This window comes from Copadichromis virginalis, linkage group LG11 (assembly GCF_057382275.1).
Source record: "Copadichromis virginalis isolate Kocher_CV1m ecotype Utaka linkage group LG11, C_Virginalis_male_GT1.1, whole genome shotgun sequence".
Lineage (NCBI taxonomy): Eukaryota > Metazoa > Chordata > Actinopteri > Cichliformes > Cichlidae > Copadichromis > Copadichromis virginalis.
Window position 1 is genome coordinate 37058596 of NC_140628.1, and position 25389 is coordinate 37083984.

General features: G+C 39.0%; 1 protein-coding gene across 1 annotated transcript in view; it reads right to left on the reverse strand.

The window, feature by feature from the left end:
• Positions 1-4203: 4203 nt before the first annotated feature.
• ntrk1 (neurotrophic tyrosine kinase, receptor, type 1) overlaps positions 4204-25389 on the reverse strand; it is an 89453-nt gene continuing 68267 nt past the window's right edge. Inside the window, exons 13-17 of the mRNA XM_085472275.1 lie at positions 24360-24490; positions 22302-22474; positions 13272-13512; positions 10596-10754; positions 4204-4418 (exon numbers count right to left, since the gene is read on the reverse strand). Of these exons, the coding sequence (XP_085328401.1) occupies positions 4233-4418; positions 10596-10754; positions 13272-13512; positions 22302-22474; positions 24360-24490 (890 nt within the window). The 3' untranslated portion in view covers positions 4204-4232. The remainder of the gene's footprint in view (positions 4419-10595; positions 10755-13271; positions 13513-22301; positions 22475-24359; positions 24491-25389) is intronic.

Genomic DNA, 25389 nt, shown 5'->3' on the forward strand with positions numbered 1-25389 from the left:
CTCTGAAATCTAACTGAAACTGAAATGAAGTGAATTTAAAACTACAATTTCTCTATTTATTTGATTATGATTTGTAGAAAGAGACAGTGCTGCTCAGTTTTCAAAGTATATTTTTTGTGTAATTCAAGCACAAAGCGGCGAATGCCAGTTGGTTCCAGCAGATTTAAGAGAAGCTAATATCTCCAAAACTGGGCCTGACAAATGCAAATAAATTGTATTGCGGCCCCCTTTTTTTTTCTCTTTTGTTCCCAAATAATTTTCAGCCTTTTTTTGACAAAAGGGGGGGGGGGAAGAAATGAGCTGCAGCTGTTGTTATTGTTGTTGTTGTTTTTGTTTTTTTTAAAAAGGCTATTTTGGATATTTCTCACTTGTGTAAAGAGAAATTTACTCCCAATAATGCACAAAAAAACTTGATAAGATCCATTAATCCAACAAGTCATTAATCAACATATAAGGTCGCATAATACTGTTATATAATACAGGATTGAAGCTGGGTCTTACGTTACTAAACCTCTCAGTTGTAGCACTGATGCTCGTCGTGCTTGTACTCTATTAAACCCATTGTTGAGCATTTTTATGGGACAGATTTACATCATCATTACTTCATCATCGCCGTTTACACACGCATCTTTTAACACTCGTGGTGGAGAAGTTGATCAGAGGGCAAATGTATGTGATATTATAGGACTGAGGTGTGTTACAGGTCCATGTCGGACGCTGAAGTAGAAATGTCGGCGGCGAGTGTGTAGAATCACAAAGCGCACACACACATTTATATTAGAGCACTTGTTTTTAAGATGTGTTCGAGGTCAGTGTGCAGAGTATAAAGTCACATCTTCCTTTCCATGGCAGACACTGCCATCGGTGTTCCTTTGTTTTATCTCCTCCCCTGCCAGGCGTGGATCAATTTTATTTTCTCTACAGGCGTCATCTTACAGCATTCCTCTGTTTGAGCCTCTTGATTCTTGGAATTGCATCATTACCGACTTAATGCGATTCTACTAGACTTGTCTGGAAGCCTTTACTTCTGAGCTGGTGTTTGTCTGGGGGGAATTTTCGTGTCATCTTACTCATTCGCAGCCGTTTACTGTTTGCAGACGTGCCAGAGTTCTAAAACTCAGTCATGCTCACGTCATCGTTGTTTTTTTTGTTTTTTTCAATCTGCACTTATTTGACCAACGTATCAATGATTTCTCCAGACCAGATCACGGTTACCCTCAGGGCGATAACAGCCGGAAAAGTGAGCACTTGTGGCATTTTTCTAAACACTTTATGGATGGATGTTGAGTGATGAGAAGCGCAAAGACAAGAGTAGGAGGAACCATTGAATTTTAAAAAAGAGGGGCAAAGTTATTGGTGCCTTTTTTTTTTTTTTTTGTTTTATACAAGTTTTTCTTTTGATACAAAACACAAACTACTCTTGAAATGTATAAATCCTTATTTGTTCTTTGCCGTGTGTAATTTGTAATTTGCTGCTTTGTTCTACTAGATTTGTGTAATAAATGAAACCTTTTATAAATGGAATTATTGTATGGAGTGATATCAAAAAGCAAACTTTCTTTTCTTTTTCTTTTTTTTTTTCTTTTTTTCAGTAATCTGATTTCACTTAATGTAACAGTAGAAACTGTACACAAAAGGACTTCCCACATTACCCAGTAATCTGTTAAATATATGCAACTGGTCACTGTGTCTTTATTCACAATTTGTCTTTTCTCGATGAATGACTGCAGATCCTCACTTCAACGTTTGTTGGAATCAGAGCAGTGTGCCTGACTGGCCAGCAGAGGGCAGAACGGTACAGCAAACACATCCTGTTAAGTTTGAGGTGCTCGTCGCTGCTGAGCAGCCTTTATCTGTAAAGAAATGAACCGCAGGCTCAGAGGGAACATTTGTCTGCAGGAAAAACCAGCTGCTGGACGAGAAAATCTGCAGACTTCAAAATGTATTTTGAGTGTTGTTGTTGGAGTCTCAAACCCCCTCACAGAGGTGATGCGTTTGCTTTTAAAAGCCTTGAATTGAGGGTCAATAATAATAAGACCTTTTAAATGTGGGGATGTGAAATAGTTGTGCGTAGCCATTTGTAAGTGTGAATATTTTTAATCTGCAGATTATCTCACATTACTTCTTCTCAGGTTGTGCAGGTTTCTTCTGCTTTGGTTTGATTCACTAAATCATTTCTCTTCCTGTTCTCTAATCTCTCGCTGCAGGATGGACGGTAAAGCATGTTGAGTGGTTTATTATTAGCAGTAGACCAAAATGAATCGGCACCACCATTATCATGAAGAAATAATTACCATAAGAAATCAATATCCTGTATACATGCATTATATGACTAGGTGGAAGATTGAAAAGGAAAGTATCCTGCTGCAAAGCTCTAATAGGACTTCCATTTTAAAAATGGCCTCATTTCCAGCTTTTATTATACTCATATTCCACATCCAACCAAGGTGGAGCCTCGAGTGCTTATTAAAAAGGTTCATTCTGAAACCACAAATGGAGTCCTTAAGGATAACAGGGACAAGTACTACAGAGTGTACTAATCCTATCTCCCCAGAATCTGCTTGTAAGACACTACAAGAAACAATGAGCCAGACACGGGTCCAAGTGTTTTTCATCCCCCTCCCGGTACGCCAGAGGAGGTCGAGAGAAAGAAGGGGATGATAGCATTACTCACAATCCATTACCACTCCCCGGAGGCGCTCTGCATACGAAGTGATGGAGCGAGGGAGGGTGGTGGTGGTGATGAAGGAAGGGGGCAAGGCAGAGAGATGAAGAGAAAGAGAGAGTTGGGTTTTGGACGGTGTTTCTTTGCTGGAGGGCCCGCGGTAAAGCAATATGAAACTTGATTATTCCTTTTCAATAACCGTCTGCTGAGCATCCCGTGGAGACGTCGCAGGTTGCTGATTAGTTCGTCAAAATAATAGAAGGCTCTTGAATAGCCTTGTTAAGATGTCTAACTTTAAGTACAGACAGGAGTCCAAATCATTGTTCAGTTCAGCATACGATAATGATGGATTGACTGATGCAGAGGGATGTTCCTGCGAACACTGCAGCCTCGTTTTTTTAATCAAGTTTGTTTATTTTTAAGGGCAGACAATATACAAAGTGCTGGAGTAACAATACATGAAGATATATATATATATATTTTGTTTTAGACATTAATACAGAGTATATACACTCAGTATGTACACTTAAAGGCATCGCAGGGGTTTACACACCCGGTCTTTCACCCTCTCAATGCCCCATTTGGTGGAATGACAAATGTTACGGTGGTGGGTTCACCTCCAGTTTCACTTTCAGTGCCATCTGTCCTTCTCCTCCTGGAGTCTCGCTTTAACCCATCTGTTACCTCTCGGGGTGTCACCTCCCCACCAGCTTGCCCCCTTACCAAATTTCACTGCAGCACTTTGATTCTGAAGGTCGTTACAGTAGCATGTTAAACATGGCTGATCTGTCCAAAATCCGCTCCTGAGCGAGTCCCAATAGCGGCCGCAGGCTGAAAAGTCGCTCTTTGGAAGTTCATATTTGACAGTAATTAAATGTAAACACAGTCGTTGATATACCAGGAAACGTTTTCACTGCTAACGTCTGACATCTTGTTCTTCTTTTTTTTTCTGAAAAATATTCATATGATACACTCAATCTGACACGTGAGAAACAAAGTTTGGCTGTGACTATCTTATATACATCAATGAAAGCTTTTTTTCTTTGTTTTCTTAATAACCCTCTATATCAAAACTTATCCAAAATCAGTGACGGTACTATACAAATGACTATCTGCTGTACTAAGATCTGTAAAACGAGTTTTTGCTTTCTAAACCAACACAAGCACGTCAGCTAAAAGTCATTTAAAATGTGTCGCAGCTCAGCTGATGAAGGGACTCCAGACACCATGTGGCAGTAGATTCCCAGCAAGAGCCTATGCAGTTATTTTAGTTCTTATCCATGCACGCTCCTCCATCAGACTGATCCCACCTCAGATAAACATTAAACACTTTGGTAAACATGTGACAGGTTTCCAGAGAAGGACGGGGCAGTAACCAGTTAAGGGGTCAAAGTCGAGCTAGAATGAGGCAAAACTGCAGCCAAAAAGGTCAAAGCAGATGTTACTGCCCACGAAGCATCACAGCTGGAAAAGCAGAATGCAGTTGAACTTAAATGAGTAACAGACTAAAGTTTTATATCTCAAATCAAAAATCCAACCTCCCCAGCCTGGTTGGCCCTCGGCCCTTCTAGCCCAGGATATCCAAGTAAACCGGGGGGTTCTTGACCAGGGCCAGCAGACGGCTGTGGATGTCCTTCATGACCATCCTCTGCTGGGGCTCTCTCTGCCAGCAGCCCTGCATCAGCAAGTAGACCTCCTTCGGGCAGGTGCGTGGCCTCTCCAGTTCCCGTCCCTGTGTGATGCATTCAATGGCCTGTGGAACAGGAGGGAAAAATACATTTTTTAATGGCCAGAATAAAAGACGCATTCTTAATCTGTTCTCAGGGCTTCTGTTCACATCGTCTTGTTAACGGGCTTTCTAATGGAGTTAGAGCCTACCAGTCCTTTATATCTGAGTCTGATCTAAAAGTTTCACATCAAAAATGAGCAAAACCTTTTTCTTCAGTCATTAATGTTGAGCAGGAAGCAAAGTCTGCAAATGAGAGAAGTTTGACTGCTATAAAGCCTGAAAGTTTTTTAAATACATGCTTACTGCTGTAAAAAGGATCACCTTTTTAAAAATGAACCAAAATGCAACTTAAAATGTAAAGTTTGTTAAATTTATTTCACACACTGAGTACAAGAAACCAGCTTCTGTATGTGAAGGTTCTGTGTTGCATTCACCCATCCAACACAAAGCACAACAATGTGATTGGTCCATTTGTTGTTGTCAGAAGAACAACACAGTGACGTCGCAGCATCATCATCTTTTAGCACCAGTAATTCACTCAGTGAGGGCAGTTTTCTTGTAAATCAGCACCGTGGATCCACTGGCTGCATCGACTCGCTTCCAGCATTGAACATGAAACAAGAAAGCTAACAAAAGCAGCCTGATCAGACATTACAGATCCCATTCAGAAGAAACGTGGGGTTAGAGAATTAATGAATAACATGCTATTAGAATAGTGAGGTGGGCAGGTGGTGGATGTTTGCAAAAGTCTACAGCTGTAAAGCAGGAGGGAGAAGTTGTTTACAGCAAAGTTTAGTTGTTGTTTCTTGTTTATTAGTTTCTATTTAAAAAGAAACAAGCGGTGATGACATGTACTGAGAAGTTTTTTTATACACATAAAAAATTAACCTGTCAACATTGTGAGGAGGGCAGAAGCTATAATATCTTTTTATATTTATCTGTCCAACGCTGATGCAGCTCTGGTCTTGGTTTTTATTTGTTAAACCAAGAAAATCTTTCTCTGACAGTCAGGGCTTCACCTGAATACAGCTGAGGATAACAATTATCTGTATGGTGCTAAAAGCACTAAAAACATTTTAAACTCTAGCACTAAGTGTCCTTGGTACTCCCTCCAAACCTCGAGCATGCAAGCACACATTTAGTCTCTAAATGAAATGTTTATGCTGCTCGGTTTATTGCCCAGGATGACAAAGCATCGTTCCTGGAAAGACACGCTGTTTGTTTTTTTAAGTTTAGTACTTCAAAGATGCAAGGCCCTTCTGTAGAATTACTCCGTACTAATAAAAGTTGACCAGTGAGGGTCGTCAGGAATCTCTATGTTTGAAGTTATTATCTTTGTAAGGAGCTGTTAACAATATTAAACATGGCTGTTCATTGCCAGAGTCAAGTTAAATCCTATTTTCAGACCTTTATTTGGTCAGAATGTGAAAATAAGTTCGGATGTAAAACAAACAGAATGCAGCTTTAAATCAATGAAAGCTTATATTTAATTGAAGATACAACTGAAAGTGCAACTCGTATCAACTGCATCACCTCATAGTAAGCTTTTGTGAGCTGAGGAGATCAGTTTCTGTATTTCTGAAAGTTAAATGTGTTTGCTCTCTGTAGGATTTGAGCTGAAAGGAAAGCAGCCTTAAAGGATCCGTCTTGGTGTTTTAAACTTGCATTTGTGGGTGATGTGAAAAACTGTGTTCACCCACAAAGGTTTTCAGATATTTGCCATCTGAAGGTCATTTATTCAGCCTCATCACTTGCAGAGACTTCTCTGGATTCTCTGATGCTTTAATAATAACAAAAGACAGAGGCATGTCATTGTTAGGCTGTGAAACTATTTTTCCACACACGTCATTTACACAGCACTGAAACTCCAACTGATGGAGAAAAGGAAAGATTCTCCTCTGTGAGATGTATCCTTGCATTTTATTTTTTTAAACACATTACTGTCATCAGATTTAAATATTTAAATATGAGCACTGAATGCTTTGTAATATATAGAGTCGGGGGTTAGATGCTTTGGTAGTCAGTGATAATAACTGGAAAATAAATAAAGTAAAAATACCACAAAGTAGAAACTTACATTTGAATATAGTGAAAGGACCATAAAGAAAAAGACTATTATTCAGTATTACAGCATGGATGTGTACCTGCATGCTGCAGTTGGTAAAACTATTTTTAATAACTGTATACACTGCCTGAAAAATACAACAGCTGATAGACTGATGTTTATAAAAGTTAGTAATAGCAAAAACATTCAAACAAAAAAACCTTTGAAGAGTGAGATAAATGTAAACCTTATAAAGCAAACCTTAAAAGAGCATGCAATAGATTCATTCACGGAGACTTTCTGAACCACCAAATATCTATGTGCTGCACCAAGGACAATATGTTTTAATAAACAGCACAATAACCTCACTATCTACAGATTCACAAATATGTGTCAATTAGCTGTGACCTCGCAGTCAAATGAGAGCCACCGAAATATGAACAACCTCCAGCTCCGACACTAATCGCTGCAATGACTGATTCAGTTCACACGCTCTTGTTGCTTAGTGGATACATCACTGTCGAGGATAAGAGAGAGGATTTCACTGTGCTCTGCGACTCTCTTCTTCATTGTTAACCTCGGCCTGATCCGGTGATCACAAGAGGCCTGTCGCTGCTCAGCCACTTTGCACCAAAATGGCCTATCAATCAGAACGCAGACTCATGCTGTCCGCCGCCGTCACAGCCTGTCACGTCAGTATTTTGGGATGATTTATTTCCACCACTGACTTATTAGGCAACATGATAATTTTACCTGTCCTTCATTGGACGAGACGGATTAGGTTAACGAGGTTACGGCTCATTAGCCAGGGGCAAAAATGAAAGCCAATGAGATTAGAATTGAGTGCAAAGGAAAAGTGATCTACCCTTCTCTTGAAAGGAGAGAGGGCTACAGACTGTAATAGCATCACTGTGGTCACAATGGAGTCCCACTTCTTGGTGCTTGAGCTGAAAAGGCTAGACTGGACCGCCCTTAATTACTATGAATTTATTGATTAGTTTAAGAGCACCAGGTAAAGTATCTGAGACTGTAGTGAAAATGTTTTGTTTTGCAAGTTTAAATTATGTGAAGGCACCAAAACATTTCAGGCTGCTATTTACAGAAGTATTTGCATTAGCGCATGTTCAAGAATGAAGTTACTTCAAGCTGACTTCATTTATTAAAAGAACAAAAGACTCAACAAATTATTTACAAACTCCACACAACAGTGAGAAAAGTTCTTTCTTATGCTCTGATTAAACTTTATATAAACATTGTCTGCCTTTTTTACATCTGCAAGTACGAACCACGACGCAAACTACAATTAGCTTGACTAGCTTGTTACCTTGTTGTTAGCTCGTTGACTAGCTTACCTCGTTTGCTTGTTTAAAAAAAGTGTAACAAAGGAAAAGTAGGCTGTCAAGTTGTGCATAAGTGAAATCTTTTTAAAGATTTCAGTTAACTATTTTTCTGTATCCTACTTAATGTTGCTTGCTAGTATATGCTATTAGCAGCACAGTCAGAATTTAAATTAAACATGTTTTCCACAACATGCCGACCACCACTCATGCAGTTTGTTTTAATTGTTTTGACATTATCTTAAGTTGCATCAAAGTAAATAGTTGAAATCAAGAAATGTAAGCACAGTGTTGAACTCGAGGCTAAAAAAGTGAAATACTAAAGCCTGAACATGCAGCAAGGAAGCACTCTGCAGAAATCTGGACCTAGCAACTCTTTCTGGGCAAAGCTACATACATTTACACAAACCACATAAAAAGGATATCCAGTTTATGTCCAGCAGTCGTGCATAGTTCATAATCCTTAAAAATAAAGCAATCAGTGAATCCTTGAGGGGTAATAACTGCAGTGAGTGATTTTTCTTTGCTACAAAAACTTTCACATATCATTTTTGGAAACATTTTTAACATTTGGTAAAATTGCTCATTTGAAATCCGACGGAAAATTAGAATGGAGGAGTGATATGATGTGCATGTCTGCATATAAAACATAACGTTCAGAAAAAACCACTGTGAACTGGACGAGACTGCCCAGCATTCATAGCTGTAACTACCGGTAGCTCTAAGGTTACCAAAGTCTGGACCTCAGTAATTAAAAGTAAGTAAATACTGTATGTTGTTATAAATCATGACGTGAGATGGCTTTTATGCATGACTCAGTGAAATGATAACTGGTTGTTGTAAGTATAAGGAGTGAATCAGAGACACAGGAGAGTCAGGGCCGGTAGCCTTCTCCTTTGTGCCATTTTAATTATTTATTTATTTTTAATTTCATGGTTTTATATTGTTTATAAAACAATTGTCTCTTTTACAGAGGTCTGTAAAAGAGACAAGCTGTATAAAATCAAGTCCTCCGTGTTTAAAATTTATGGTTTTGATTGTATTGCAACTCTAGGACCTTCTAGCACAGGTGCTAACCCTAAAATATTAAACATTACAAGAAAAACAAAATGTGGACCTCTCTAATTTCTAAAGCCTGGTTACACCCATGGCCACACTGTGAATGGTTTTCCTCCTTTCTAGCCAACCAGTGGGACTAAACTAAACTAGTTATTTGCTCCAGCTTCATGTGATTTTCCAATAAATAAGTGCTGTCAGTCTTGTCATCTAAAGAAACTATCAAACCTAACATGTTTGGTCCAGACTTACTTTTCAGTCTGACATAAACTAACACTTCAAAATGTGAAACCTCTCCTTGACCTGGGTCCAGACCAAACAACCAAAGTCTTGGAGGGACTTTAGTCCAGATCCAACTGAAACTTGGTTTTTACACTACTACACCAGCGGTCTCCAACCTTTTTTGTGCCACGGACCGGTTTATGCCCGACAATATTTTCACGGACCGGCCTTTAAGGTGTCGCGGATAAATACAACAAAATAAAACTAGTACCGGTACCGAAAAAAGAAGATTTATTCATAACACATGTGAAAAGACCCAGGAAAACCGAGTTAACGATAAAAACGATAACAAAATAACGCTGAAAACCGATAAAAACCCTGAAAACCATACATTTCACACCTGAGCCTCAACTCTCGCGGACCGGTACCAAACGACTCACGGACCGGTACCAAACGACTCACAGACCGGGACCGGTACCAAACGACTCACGGACCGGGACCGGTACCGATCTGAGGCACAGCTCACAGGTGTTTATGGCTGAGTGAGAGAATGCCATCATATAAAGAGGAAGGACTGGCGCTCTATGATAACCCCACAGATGGAGGTTGTCCCACCCTTGACCCCAAATGAACCAATTAATATTCATGTTGTTGCACTGCGCATTTGCACATTAGACTAGTTTTAACAGTGAAGCTGCAAAAATCTACTACTTCTTGTTAATTTAATAAATATTTATTTGGTTTATTGTATCCATAACACGAACCAATATGGAATCTGTTCAGTATTTTCAGAAATTAAGCTTTTTTGGTTATGGTATTTTAGGACACAGTCACCACACTTTCTGAAGCTTTTTCAATTAAATTTGAAGGTCATTTTTATATCCAGGTGACCAATTAAAATTCCATTCATTTAGATTAAAAACTATGTGCTGATTGAAGGCTAACTGGTGCCATCAGGCACTTGCCCATCATCAGAACAGTCAGTGTGAAGTACAGAGAGCGCACAACCCATGTAGGTAGAGACAGCAGGATGAAGGTACGTTGCTTTAAGTTCTTCACTGCACTGCGGTGTGAAAGCAAAGCTAGCTGGAACAAAACTTTGATAGCACTTTCTATTAAAGCTTAGTAATAAAGTGGTAATAGTAGGGTAAAAAGGCAGAAACAAGAATGATATAATTAATAATAATTTGGTAATTTCTAAGTTATTACGACTCAATTACAAAGTAATAATCAGTTAATAGCCACAGTTATGGGCCCTTATTATCTCATTACATAATGTTAGTGGAATATTACTGTAACCACTGTTGCTACTATGATATTACTTTAATATCAACTGGTCTTACTGTGTAATTGAGGTGTAATAACTTTTACCGCATTATTACACTCTTGTTTCTGCCTCGTTACCCTGCTATTACCACATTATTACATGATTGTATGTGCCTTGTTACCACGCTATTACCACATTATTACCAAGCTGTAATAGAAAGGGCTACCGAAATTTTGCAACGCAATTTTATAATGTTTTTTTCCACTGCAACCCACCTCGCTATTGGACAGCTGATACCATGGCTGTTTCCCATAGGTGAAGATCTCCCAGAGGACCACGCCAAAGCTCCAGATGTCGCTCTCCGTCGTGAACTTCCTGTACATGATGCTCTCAGGGGGCATCCAGCGGATTGGGAGCATTGTACGTCCACCCACCTGAAGATAAAGAACCGAATACTAAGTGAACTTTAATTATGGAAACCTTAATTAGCTTTGTTGATGAGATTAAATCTTAAATAGATTTTCCTTTCCACTCATCTTGAGCTGCTTATTACAAGCTGGGAGACCAGCTTGAAATCAAAAATAGGCAGACTGTTTAAAAATTATTACAGTAGTTTCATGCAAAATAAAAAAAGGAAAAGAGATTAACCGCCACAAAAATAATATTAGACAGTCTCTTAGGTTGTAATTTTTATTGCATTTATGAGATCTCAACATGCTGTTAATGAGTAAAACCCTTTCACTGGCACGTGAAAACAGGAATGAACCTTTCTCACTTCTGAAAAAAAACCCCTGCTGTAACAGATTTGAGCGATTTTCAAATTCTCAAATCCCACCAAGGGGAAGCAACATGAAAAAGTCCAGTGCTATTATTCAGCCGGTTTGACTGTAGTTTTTAAAAGTACACACTCCACAGTCTCTCAATGGTTATGCTGCGATTTACAGATCCAAAATGCACGACATACTCTGCTCCTGCAGTTTAAATCGCTTCAGGAGAAGACAAAGCACATGTGCTTCTTATCTTAGTGTATTTTTCAGAATATGTATTATGTAGCTTAATCATAATAACCCATTAGTCATTTTTAACAGAATTACAGTTGATTAGGGCATGGTTTTTCTTCTTAGACAACATCATGTTTTCACCCTCACACAAGAAAAATTGAAATATCTCTTCTTACGAGACTAGAGAAGTTCAATATTAGTATTTGATCTATAATACTTCAAAGTACAAATCCAAAACACTGAGTTCAATAAGAGAAGGAGTGGGCCTATTATACCTATTCATTCTCCTCTCTGAGTTTCAGACAGTTTTTTCTACTCCCGGTTTGTTATGATGCAGCAGAGAGCAGGTGTTCCAAATAGCGGTCATCTCATGAAAAAAGCTCTGGCCGTGAACACAGAAGCCCGAATTACCTGTTCCTGCTCAAATATTTGATTTGGGTGAAGCAGCCAAGCGAGCTCAAACAGTTGCTTTCAGGTAGTGGACGAACTGGTATAAGATAAAAAATGATTATTTTGAACTCTGAATTGTGTTAAGCTGCTTTAACAGACCCAAGGATAAATGTATGAAGATGAAAATGAGGGTAATAAAAGTCAAATAAAACAGTACAGCTGTGTTTATACATGCACTGCAGCCCTCACTTTTCAGAGAAACACAAGACAGAAAGGAAACAATCTTTAACCTGCAGCCTCACTTGTCTGCGTGATGTCAGATTGGGAATTCACAGCTTGTGAGTGGTTGCACTGTTTCCAGATTAAGTATTTCCAGTACCGAGAGCAGATCAGAACCCCTGCTGTGTGTTACATGTGATAAAGGAACAGCGCACCTTGATTTGTTTCAAATACATTCACACAGCAGCAGGATAACAGCAGTCTTCAGTTGGGTTTTTAAAAATATACCTAACTATTATTTTTATTGTTTCATATACTGAATTAGAGCTTTTCACACTCACATATTTCACAAGATTATAGTCAAATACTCAGAGTGACAACAAGGGTTTTGCATCTTTAAACTTTTGGCTGGAAGAATATAAGAATATCTTTTGGCTGTATATAAATGATGGCCATGATGGCGCCCGTTGTTTCAAGTCAAGTCCTGTTTCTAACAGTTCAAGCTGAACATTTGCTCATCACCATCGAAGCTTTTGTAAATCACTCTTGATGAGTTGATTGCTAGCGCTACCATCGTTTATTGTCATTTTTCACTTTAATGGTGACCATCATCTACAAAATTAATATCCTTATATTCATTAATGGCTGAAAATAGCAACATAATAAATAAAGATATCAGGAAAATGTTCACTGAGGCCACAACGTGAGAAATAGTTTCACTTTCTCACAGACTTCTTTACAGTTTAACTTCTCTCAAATCTGCTGGCCATTAAAGAATGTAGCATTAATGAACTTCCACACTGGAACTTCTAGTTCTTGCTAACCAGTTAACAGAACTACAGTCTAACACATGCAGGTTTGTGGGGGTATGTACGAGGGAAAAAAGACCCCCAAAAACACAGATGAATTATGTATCATGTAAAATGTATCAAATGAAATCTCTGGGATTCTAAAGAAGTGGAAATCTGGTTTCACTTGTGGAACCAGAATATTATTTGCATGATGTGTCCTCCTGTTGCGACCCAGACTGCAACAAAGAGGGATTAGCCTGGAAACCAACAATGGAGTAATTGCAGTTTGATTGCATGTATTCATGATACAGTTTACATACTTCAAACTTCCTGTTGTTGAAACGTATTAGATCGGCGTCAAACAGTGTTGTTTGCAGTAAACTGAAATAGCTGAAATCTTGCTTTTAATGACAAATACGTCAGAGCAGATAAAACAGAAACAAATGGCAAGGTAGTAGTGAAGTAAAGGAGTAATATTTCTGTCTCGTTTAAATTTACAGTCCCATTAAGAATAACAGTCAAGTATTCCTTTTATGTTTCAGCTGTTTACCCGATAGTAATCTGTGCTGTAGATGTCTCTGGACATGCCGAAGTCTCCGATTTTGACCACCAGACCCTCTCCAACCAGACAGTTGCGAGTTGCCAGGTCACGGTGAACGAAGTGCAGCGATGCGAGGTAGACCATGCCTGAGGCAATCTGAGCAGCGATGTGCAGCATCTGAGGGAGAGTGAGCTCACCCAGCGGGGGCATCTTGGACTCGTCCAGGATGTGAGCGTCAGGGCCGTGAGCTCTACAGGGGGCACAAAAAGGACACACAGCTGCTTTAATCCACATCTGTTGGTCTGAATTTATTTTAATATTTTAGCTTCATCAAAATGTAGGAAGATCGCAAGGTGAAAGTAAAAATACCACAGTTTCAAAATCTATTTAAAAGAGTTAGCTGCACAGTGTACCTAATGCATCCAAAGCAAATGTTTTGGTGTGTGTTACACTGCTTTATGTGGCATTATTAGACCGTCGATACAGATGCACAAGTGTATAAGCAGCAGTTTATTGTAGCTGGATGAGACAGAGGTGGATTCAGCTTCTTAGTACACAAATAATTAAGTTCTAAGATATTGGGGGTGGGTTTGAGTGCTTTTCAAAACAGTCACAGAATGAGGCTGAGCAGTCGTGAGACGATTAATGCCATCGGTTCCAAGGAAACACAAAGTTCTGCATTCACTGTGTGGACTTTTCTCTTACTTATATAAAAGATTCTGAGAAGTTTAGAGAGGAAAAGAGTGCACATCTGAAAAGCACTACTCTTTGCAGAAGGTCACACGGAAATAGGTTGGGGGCACTGATATAATCTTTAACAATGTGCTGCACAGTTTTAAAAGTGTCTTTAATGTCAAATCTGAATCTGAAAAGTAATTACTGCTGTCAAAGTAGAGGGGAAAAGTAGAGACAATTTAGTAAAAAGAGTATGAAGTGGATTTACACAACTTGGGTATTTTCAAATAAAAAGTGTATTTCGTTATTTTCCAGACTAAGAGAACAACAGAAAAAAAGTCATATTTTTAAAAAACAAAACTGACTAAAGTTGTCAAGCAGCACAGGCACAGGATGACCCAACTTGTTTGAAGGTTGTCTAGTCTTCAAAAGACTTTATATTGAAGTAAGCAGGATAATAATATTTACATGAAGTGAAAAGGTACATTATTGATACCTTCAGACAAATTTATTCTCTGCATTTGATCTGTTTCAGCAGTAAGTCTGTGCTTTACTGTCACGTAAAGAGCGACTTCAGGTGTCATGCTGCAAATGAGACACCCTAATGAGACTCCTCTTTGTTTATAGTGTACAATACTGTAAGTCATTTCTGCTCATTAACTATTTGATGACCTATTTTCCTTTTCTCTTGAAATGAATACTTTATTAAATGCACTTTTTCTGCATTAGATGGGAACTTCTGACCACTGTGGACCGTAAACTGAATGAACTCGACATGCTGTGATATTCTTCTCTGTTGCTGGTGGCTGTGCAGGTTATCAAACACTTGAATGAGCAATTCAGGCTTTTGTATTTTTTTGCTGTAACTATGGCACCAACCTTGGGTGACCTGAAGGACGATGACCTCAGCACGTAATCTGCAGATTGAACATTTGTGACATATACGAGCTCTCTAGAACTCCCCAGACATGGTGAGCACGACCACACCATAATAAAGCCATTTAACAGTGATGCTTAATCAAAAACACAAGGCTTATAATACGCCTACAATTGATTTGCAATAATGCAATTCAGAGATGCAGAGTGCATTAACTCTTCATGGTTTTCGTGGACCATAAACACCCACTCTCACGTCCAACTCCTGCCTAAATGAGCAAATCACAGCTGATGTGTCTCCATCCATCCTAATATCTCTCCTCTCCACTTTGTCCCCTCCTTACAAAGGAAGTTGTCTATACAATCACTATTAGTTTAAAAGGCAGGTGGCAGGGTGGGAAAGCAGCTGCATTGTGGGGTCTCTCGGACATCTCACCCATGCTGTCTGCTGAAAATGCGATTTCCATCCCTTCGTGAACATATATCTCGGGAAAAGTCTGTTCGCGCGCCTCTCTGTGTGTTTTCATTTCCAATCTGCCTCCTGTGGAGGACACCTGGCAGACAGCATCAGCGCCGTCTGCTCTAATCGTAGCGTCAGATGGTTGCCCAGGTGCCAAGTGAGCGCTATTCAGCACTGACCCTTCTCCTCCAGCTCCCCCCAGAGGTTTGCAAAGGTTTTTTAAATGATTGAAAAACAGATTTTGAAGCTCTTCTGTCACCATGTTATGCAACAATTCAAGTGTTATCATTTGTTATCATTACCTAATTTGCCACATAACCCCTTCTCCAGATAAAAAAATCAGTTCATTGCACAGTTCAAGGAATCTTCTCTATTTCTATCCAAGTGCTAAAACACTTGGATAGTTGAAATTCACTCTCATTTAAGATTATTGATGCGAGGACTTCTTATAAATAATAAAAACTGACCCATGCCTTGACATGTTGTGAGTTATCCAGGAGATTCAGCTTTTACATTTCTCTCTCTTTGTCTCTCCTTCAGTGTCTTCGGTTACTTTTCTTGTGATGGTATGAATGTTTGGCTTGAGTTCTTGTATGTCTGTGTTTTTCACTCATCTGTGAGTCACTCTTTGCCTCCCTGGGTAATAATTTGCATCTCTTTATCCATACTGTAAATTTACAATGCTGTTTTTACTGGTGGGTTGCTATCACTTGTAAGGCACCAGTGGCTCACCTAAGGGCCCTGGGAATGGTTTATATACACAGTGTTTTATGTATAGTATGCAATTTTAATCAGAAAACATTTCTTCTTCTACAACACGCACAATCCCCCACCCGTCACGTACACAGTAACAATTATTTTCTTGTCAGCAGTCACTCAAATGAATTATGTGGCTCTCAGTTGTTTTTACATCACATTTGATAAAAACCACAGTGTTTTTTCACATTATTGTTCGAGCTGGTAAAAATCGAACCATGCAGCAACATCTGTGCGTGAAGAAATGAAGGCACCGCCAGAGCGGCAGAGAAACTGCAGTTCCTCTGATGGACACTTGTCATGTCCTCATGTGACATTGGTGCTTTTCAGGGCATTTTAAATGCAATGATCACACATAAGTTTGCTCACTTTGTGGTTAATTCTATTAACAGACCATCCATGAAGTCTTTGCTCTTGTTTTGGTGAGTTAAACTCGAGTACTGTATTTTCTGTGTTACGTAGAATTAATTAGGCAGGTATCCTTGTTCAAATAAGTCATACTATTTTTTTTCTTTTGCTGATAAAGCTGAAATCTTTGCTACATTCCTCTTTTATGCAGACATTTTTGGATCCAATACCAAGCTGCACATGCAGGATTTGAATGGAAAAGGCAAACAGGCTAAAAGTACTGAGCTAATTTAGTCAGTTTCCTGCCACTGAGGTAAACAGAAACCAAATTACAAGGAACCTGACTAGACAGGAGTGTATTATTGCTTTCAGTTCTTTTGGTCGGTCTGCATTTTCTGTAAAGGCTGTGAAACACTGTACGCATCAACATCAGAGAGCAGAATACAAATTTCAAACATCAGTTTTATCAGCATTGATTTGGTTTGATTCTCCTGTTTCCACCTTGCTTTCCTTTTGTATGAGTTTTCTGTTATGTTTTTTTCTTCTTTCTAACTTTTATTTGTTTCTATAATGTTGATGTTATATATTGTTTTGCTTTTAGGTTGCTTTTAAGATCTAGTTGGGGACTACAGATGAAAACTAGCCCATGGCTAACTCTGGTGCATTTACAGAAATGCTTATTGATGAGTTTTGTCCATAAATGTAAATAAATAAATAAATAAAACACCAATCTTTATCTAGCAAACCAGTGGAGGCGTTTTCTGCGGTACGCATCTAAACAATAATGTGGCTAAAATGTTATTTCAGGACTACAAAATTAGGCCATCCCCTTATTCACCCCATCCTCCCCTCCCAGGTCTCCCTGCTGGATGTGTGGACATATTTAGCTTCACAAACCTCTCAAACAACATTTACATGTGTGACTAAGGAGATGCACACCAGCTTACAAGTCTCTAGCTTCCTCCTCACAGTGCCAACTGTTAACTGCGTGAATGACATACAGGTGAAGGTTTTAGCTTGCTGACAAAGAAAATTATGACAAAGAATACAAAGCACCTTTTATATCTAATGAAATGAAAACAAGACTACAATACATCTACCTGGCATGGAAATTAACAGACTAAAATGCTTTTGGTGTAATATCTGGTTCTTGTTGTTTGTCAGCTGCTTTGGTTCGAGTGTTTTAATATGTGAATAAAGTTTGGTCAGTTTTTCTTAGAGCAGATGGGTCCAGTGTTGGTGAGTTTCAACACTGGAATGAAATTAATTTCTTCCTGTTTCAAATTCAGCAAACTGGTCCATACATTTACCGACACATTAGGTTCACAGAATCGTAAGAGGAAGGGAATGGAAGAGAAATTATGATGTAAAATAATTAATAGATGATGTTAAAGGTGAGCTGGTAATTCATGTGAAATGCTTGACTTGAAAAGAAACACACGCCAAATTTCAGAGAGATTTAAAACCACCCTGGCTATTTCTGGGTCTCCAAATCATCTAAACACCGTTCAAACAGGACCTCGGAAACCTTACAGTGTGGAGAGAGAGGAAACGCAGCCGCCTCAAAAATATCAAATATAATAGTCTGTGAAGTCGAGCACAAACACTTCCACGGCTGTCCTCATGACTCCTTGTGGCATTTCTACTTAAACACACAAAATCCACCGATACGCCGAGTGACCGGCGGAACCGCACATGCTGCACTGAGGTCAGCTGAGTGGGTTTAACTTTTAAACACACATCAAGTTTGAGTGATAAAAGCAGTGCAGCTCACAGATGGCAGCTTTTAAAGAGCTGCAGTCATTTATCTGTGTGAGCGAGTCCCATTTTCAACATCTGAAGCACATCTAAAAGCAGTATATGATCATTTAACAAATTACATATTATGATGTTGTTGTAAACAGATTCAAGTGTTGGTACTTGTGTAAGTGGAGGTTGGCGCACAAAAAGATAACGTATGACAACACTGTAAAACAGTTACATGATGTAAAATACGTCTAACTGCTAACAAAGACTCTACATTAAATTAATAAACAGGTTTAAATAGCTTTTAACTACATTTATAAAGTTCTATCTTATCTTATCTTATCTTATCTTATCTTATAGTTTAAAAAATGTGAAATGTTTGCAGAGCGCTTATAAACCAGGTGGTTCTGACCTGCAGGGGCTTAATGGATATAACCAGCAGGGGGGAAGTGAGGGCTGAGACAATGGGAAACACAGTTTTTAATTCTTTGGTCTTAAAAAGCAGGTAATGAAAAATGAAAAACACCTGAGGTCCAGACTCAAATATTTAAAACTAGGATATTCAGTACTAGAGATGGACCGATCCGATATTACGTATCGGTATCGGTCTGATACTGACATAATTACTGGATCGGATATCGGAGAGAAATTAAAAATTTAATCCGATCCATTAAATATCAAAAAAGCACCTCACAAAACTTGCAACAGGGCGTAACTCTCCTCATAACCGTAGCACGTCGGAGCCGTGTGCTCACCTGATCAGCTGTGTGTATTTGTAGCCTTGCTACCAAACCGGCATTTCATCTCCGAGAAAGTTATCCCAGAGAGAAGTAAAGCAAGTGTGTAAGTTCATCTCTGAATGTTTATAAAGCATTCCCACGTTAAGCTTAACAACCGATATATGGAGCGACTGCCTCTCTCTCCCTCCCTCTGCTGCTGCTACTTCAATCATGAAACTGATCAATGATCAGCTGATCGGCTTTTCTGTCGCGAGTCCGTGTCTCTTCTTTGTTTTTGGCCCACTTTGCACCAGAAAGAGGAAACCAGCGGCTGAACAACAGCACCACGTTTAAGCTTGATAAGCTGTTGTTAGAATTTATTTAATATTACTTTCTACACCAGGATCTTTTTCTACGTAGCTGACGGCTGGTAACTGTGCAGGGGCGGATCTAGCAAAGTTTAGCCTGGGGGGCCGATAGGGCATGAACAGGGAAAAGAGGGCACAAAGACATGCATTTCTTTCTTATTCTCATTTAAAATCTTACACCCAAAGTTTTAATCTTATGTAAAATGTATAGAAGTCCATTACTGTATATAGTAACTATTAAGTTTAATATACCTAGTAATATCTAGTAAGCTATAGTACTTTTTCCTTTGGGAAGGTACCATCTGTGCATTCTGCAGTTCTGTTGAAGAAAGATGTTGAATCTATTTAATTATTCTTGAAAAATTATTTATTTCTGTGCATTTTTTTTCACACTGCATCAAATTAAAGTTGATCACGTCAATTAAGCATCGAGGGAGTTTGCAACCCTATTAGTTAGGTTGCTTAATATTTCTGCTAAGTACTCTTTAAAATACCAGAATAGGGAGGATGGTGTAGGTTTAAGTTTATTAAATTGATCAGTTTTGCTGAACTATGAATTATTTTGGGTGCAGTGTATTTTTTACATACAGGTATAACAGAATAGCTTTAGTGTTGTTGTTTATTTAAACTTTAGTATGAACGTATACAAAATGCAGCGAGATATTAAAAAACAGTTTTATTGATTAAAAAACACTATATGGGATTCATATCGGTATCGGCAGATATCCAAATTTATGATATCGGTATCGAACATAAAAAAGTGGTATCGTGCCATCTCTATTCAGTACATTAACAAATGTTCTTCAGAACATTTTAACTTTTCCCAACCCCCTGAGCCACAGGGCGACCGTGGCTCAGGGGGTTGGGAATCGCATCTGTAACCGGAAGGTCGCCGGTTCGATCCCTGGGCTCTCTGTCCTGGTCGTTGTGTCCTTGGGCAAGACACTTCACCTACCGCCTACTGGTGTTGGCCAGAGGGGCCGATGGTGCGATATGGCAGCCTCGCTTCTGTCAGTCTTCCCCAGGGCAGCTGTGGCTACAACTGTAGCTGCCTCCACCAGTGTGTGAATGAATAGTGGCATTGTAAAGCGCTTTGGGTGCCTAGAAAAGCGCTATATAAATCCAATCCATTATTATTATTTTCCACATTTTTTATATCCTGAAAATTATAAAGTTCATTTCTTTCTTGTGAGTCTCCACATGACCATAACAGGCAGCGCCAGGTGAAAGTCGGTGTTACTACTTTGGACTCAAACACAGCATTTAGAGAAATATTCAGACGTTTTGTTATGATACTCAAAACTGAGTGTGGTGCATCCTGCTTCTATCAGTGTTCCTACTTGCACAACTTTACTCCACCTGTGCTTGACTGAATTTAATGGGCATAATTAGGAAAAGAACAGATGCTGTAAGGTTTCAAACTGCAGCCCCCAAAAAACAGGATATTCCTTAAGTGATTCTCAAATGGAGGAAGTTTGGAGGACGTTTCTCTTTTTGGAGATGGAATGAGCCAGAGTGCAGTACTCCTCTACTCCCCGCTTTATGGTAGAGATGGCCATACGGAAGCCCTTCCTCACTAAAAGACAATTGACAGTCTGCTGGGAGTTTCCTAAAAGGCACCTAAAAGACTTCCAGACCACAAAAAACAAGTCCTCCGGTCTGATCAAACAAAGACTGAACCACTTGGCCACATTTCCCATCAGCACATGCGGAGGAAGCCAAAAGCTGAGCTCAATAACACTATCCCTCTAGTCAAACAGTGAAAGCAGCTTAACAGTGTTTCTGTCTGCAACAAGACCAGGATAATATAAGTATTCATACCTATTCAGCCCACACAAGATAAAGGTAAAGATGGAAAAACAGAGAGTAATCTCGAATGAAAACTCTCAGGCTGAGGGGAAGATTTACATTTCCCCAAAGCAGTCAGAAAAACACAGAAGTAGTTTTGTGTGCCGGAAGCATCTTGTGCATCTCTGCTCAAAAACTCACTGAGCTGCCTGGCAAAGCTTGGACAATTCTCCCAAAAAGGAAAGCAGGAACCTCCAAAACGTTGTGCCAAATTTGTAGAATTGTTCAAAGAAGGCTTCAGTTTTTACCGCATGTTGGGAGGGTCTCGATATATGTGAAGGCCTGAAAATAAAAAACTAGTCCCAGTGAAACCGTTGGGACAGTGATGACCTCTGCCTGCTAATGTTTCTGGGTGTTTTGGCTTTATGATGTGCAGCATCAGCACAGTGCAGACAGTGTGTACACATAAAGTCTTTCCTTATCTGGAGAGACAATGTGAGAGAGCTTACGAAACTCTGGGGGAGTAGAGTTTTCTTTGATATCAAGTGAAATTAGTAAAAAAACTAATAAATGTATCAATATTTCATACTATTCACCTCAATGATTCTTACACAAGGGCAAATCTGATCTCCTGATGAATTCAATGACAAACTGCTTTATCCAAGTACTAATGGGAGGGTATGAGTACTCTCTTAGTCTTTTATGAAGTTTAGATGAAATAATTGTAAAAGCTGAATCAAGCATCAAATGAGTCTGAAACATAGCAACATGTGAAAAAACCTACAAACCTTCCAAATGCAGTAAATCAGCCGAACAAATCAGCAAACATTCACATGTCACAGCCAGAAACAGTTTTTCTTTTAGCACTTGCTCTTTAAAAATACTTCAGCTTGTAAATGGCAGCAATTAATCAAGGATAAAACATTTACTTAATCAAATAATTGATTAATCAGCTATTCATCTTAGCTTTAGTGATGACTGAATCATATTTATCTGCTTCCGTTTGTGTTGCTGCTGTAACACTGTCACACTTTGATGGCTCGCTGAGACACTTTCTTACTGAGATTTTCGGGGCTTCTGACGAGTCTGCTGTGAAAAAAGGCAATGAGGTGTTTGTAATAACTTCTTTTGTTGCCGCCTCTGCTGCCTTTCATCCAGTACTTTTTCTGAGCCACACAGACGAGGAACATATTCAAAGGCTAATATTTGTTGGGAAAATCTACAACACACTTTATGATCACAGAAAGGATCAGCATTTTGTTCAGCAGGCATGGTCTGATGTGGAGTTTGTACTGTTACATACCGAAGAAAGCGGTTCAGGTCTCCGTGCCTCATGTATTCAAACACCATGGCCAGCGGCTCTCCGTCGGTACAGACGCCGTAGAACCGCACAATGTGCTGGTGTTGGAGCACCGTCAGCAGCTCCGCCTCCCGCTGGAAGTCCTGCCGGGTGGACTCATTTGCGTCCTTCAGAGTCTGTGAATACGTGCAGATTGTACTTTTCCAATAACACTAGAAGCTATATTGTAGTAAACAATTGACCAGGCACTCAGCTGCAGCTCTGGTCCTTATTTACTGCTTTTTTGGGGGGTCAAAAATGAACAACACTGTATTCAAATTCAGTCTTCTTTACTGTGATGTTACAGCTGCCTCCTTATCACACAGCTAAGGAAATAATATTAGTTACTTACTTATGTGACAAACAACTGAATGTATTCATTTGCTATGACATAATAATGAGGCTTTACTTAAATGTAATTATTATTGTTTTTATTTTTGTTTGTAAATTATTTTATAAAGACAATATGACAATACAACAACACTCTCTCGCTCTTTCCCCCCCTCTCTCTCTACACATATATATGTAGAGAGAGAGAGAGAGAATATGAAGACTTAATATTTTGAAAATTTGTGAAACTGTCGTGTGATATAATTTTGGCACCAAAATCTCTGAAGGAAAAATGTGAAAAAAAGATGAGGATGTTCAGTCTGTCTGGCATTATAAAAATGCATTTTTAGATTTAATTTTTAACTTATTGAACTGTAATAAATATCTGAATAATACTTCTGCACATAAAGAAAAATAAGTAAATGTCGGGTTGAGAGAGTAAAACGTTAACTCATTATTTAAAATGACCCCTTTATGGTTTTCCTCATTTTTTGGTCAAACATATCAGACTTGAGGCAGTTTTTTCTGTTCTTGGCTCTGTGTGATGTCATGAGTGGATCCCTCAGACCAGCAGCTCCGGCTGTGAGCAGAGCAGCTGATCTGATATTTTGTTTGCAAGGAGCAAAAAACAAAGAAAGTAAAGTTAATGTTCCCAGACATATGTTAGTTTTGCTATTCTTGTTGGCTAAAGTCGTCTCTGCTTCTGTCATTCCGACACCTGCCACAGCCTGTCAGGGACTGCGTTTGAGCTTTTAGACAGGGGTAAAGAAAAGCATTAAAAAAGAATAAATAAATAAAAAGCAGAGTGTTGGATTTATAGCAAAACACACAAATACAAATGACTTTGAACTGTGACAGTTAGTGTCACAGTTCAAAGCTAGTGCAGGTGAAAAATAAAAATGTAAATTTTTCCTTTTAAAATTTCAAAAGTTCCAAAATCAACAGACAGTGTGGAGCATAAAAGGAGACTGTGTGGTTCATACATTTTAAAAACAGTTTCATTCTTTGTCTGGGCCTTGACTTTCCCTCCTCAGCTCATTGACGATGTGTTATAAAAGCATACGTCTGATTAATGGGATGATAAATCTGAGCTGAGCCATATAATCGCGTTTTTTAATCCGCTGCGGTTTGCATTAACCTGTTGTAACATGAGCCGCGTAGTACATCAGCTGACTGTTCTTAAACAAAAACAACTCTCTGAAACCGCAGGATGTAATTTCAGCATGTGAGTATTAACTGTAAGTGCCCTGTAGCGTCATGTTTGTTAGTGCTGAGAGCCTTAATGAGGACTTTAGGGTTTTTGTTTTTTTTAACATAGCGTAGGATAAAAAGCAGACTGACTCTCAGATATTGTCCTAAAGTCTCAAACTGCAAACCAGTGATATGAGAACAGTGAATTTTACCGTTTGCATAGAAAAAAAAAAGGAACTTGATGTTTCGCTCAATTGTATTAAATAAGCTAGTCATGTGTAAAAGCACCAGGATGAGGTTTAAAAGCCAAATGCTGCAGTAATAATCTTTTTTGTGCGTTGTAGTTTTGTCAATCACTTCAACATGCTCTGCTCTGCTGCTCAGACCTCATGCTAACTGCTGACATTTTCACTACCGATGCCAATGAACAAAGCCGGATTAATGGTTAAATTACCTTTTAAAAACGGCGGAGAGGATTTTTTTTTTTTGGCAGCTACTCACCTTGATGGCTACGAGCATCTTGTCGTTGTCGGGGCTGAGGTTTGCACACTCTGCCAGGTAGACTTTGCCAAACGCTCCTTCCCCCAGCTCCCACTTCAAAACAATATCCTGCCTTTTAATATGCTGGACACCTGAGATCATAAAAACACAAATGACTTAAAAGAATTCTGGGGAAAGATTATCCACCTCAAGCATATCATACAATATTTTCATAAATCCTCCTTTTTTGAGAGACAGGATGAAATTTAAATGCAATTTGTAATAATCCGAAATCCTGAAAACTTTCACAAAGACATTTTAAGTCTGAGTAAACCACAAAGCCCTTTGTTAGTCTCAACATTGTCTGACACCAAATAATCCAGCATAATCACCAGGAAAATTAAGGCTCGCTGGTGCAGCCAATGGAAGGCAGTGAAATAAATGTAGAAGGGTGAGAGTGGCAGAAACTGAAAGCAAAACAAAGTAGAGAGCATGCACTCGAAAGAGAAGTGACACTGAGTTAGATTTATTTCAGAATCTGCACAATTCTGTCAGGTGTGTTAAAATGAAAAGTGGTCCGTGTCTTTGGGTTGGTAGTGGAGGGACTCCATTAAACTATAATGCAGATAGTGTGACGTATCCACCAGCTGGTTTTTACCAAGCCTGGTCTTAACTTCAAAGTTGGCCTTTGTTAAGACTGGTCTTTAAATTGGACTTCACATAAGCCCCTCGAACAAATTTAAGCCCGGTCTGAACTACAGCCAGTCTTAGCAATGTACAATCACGTCAATGCAAAATACACATGGTGTGATTTTGGAATTTCATTTTCAAAACTGCATAAATGCACAAACAACACAAACAACTCGCCTCCTCAGACGTACACATATTTGAGATCATTGACAGAATGCAGTGGCTGCTGTCCAGACATTAAAGGGTTAAGCTTAAAGGCGAAACTGCTGTAGCTACTCATGTCGTACGTTACTGCCTTTAAGTACAAGACGTGTTTAGAGCCAAACGGTATCCAGAGAATTGTAGGTCAGGCTAAGCAATC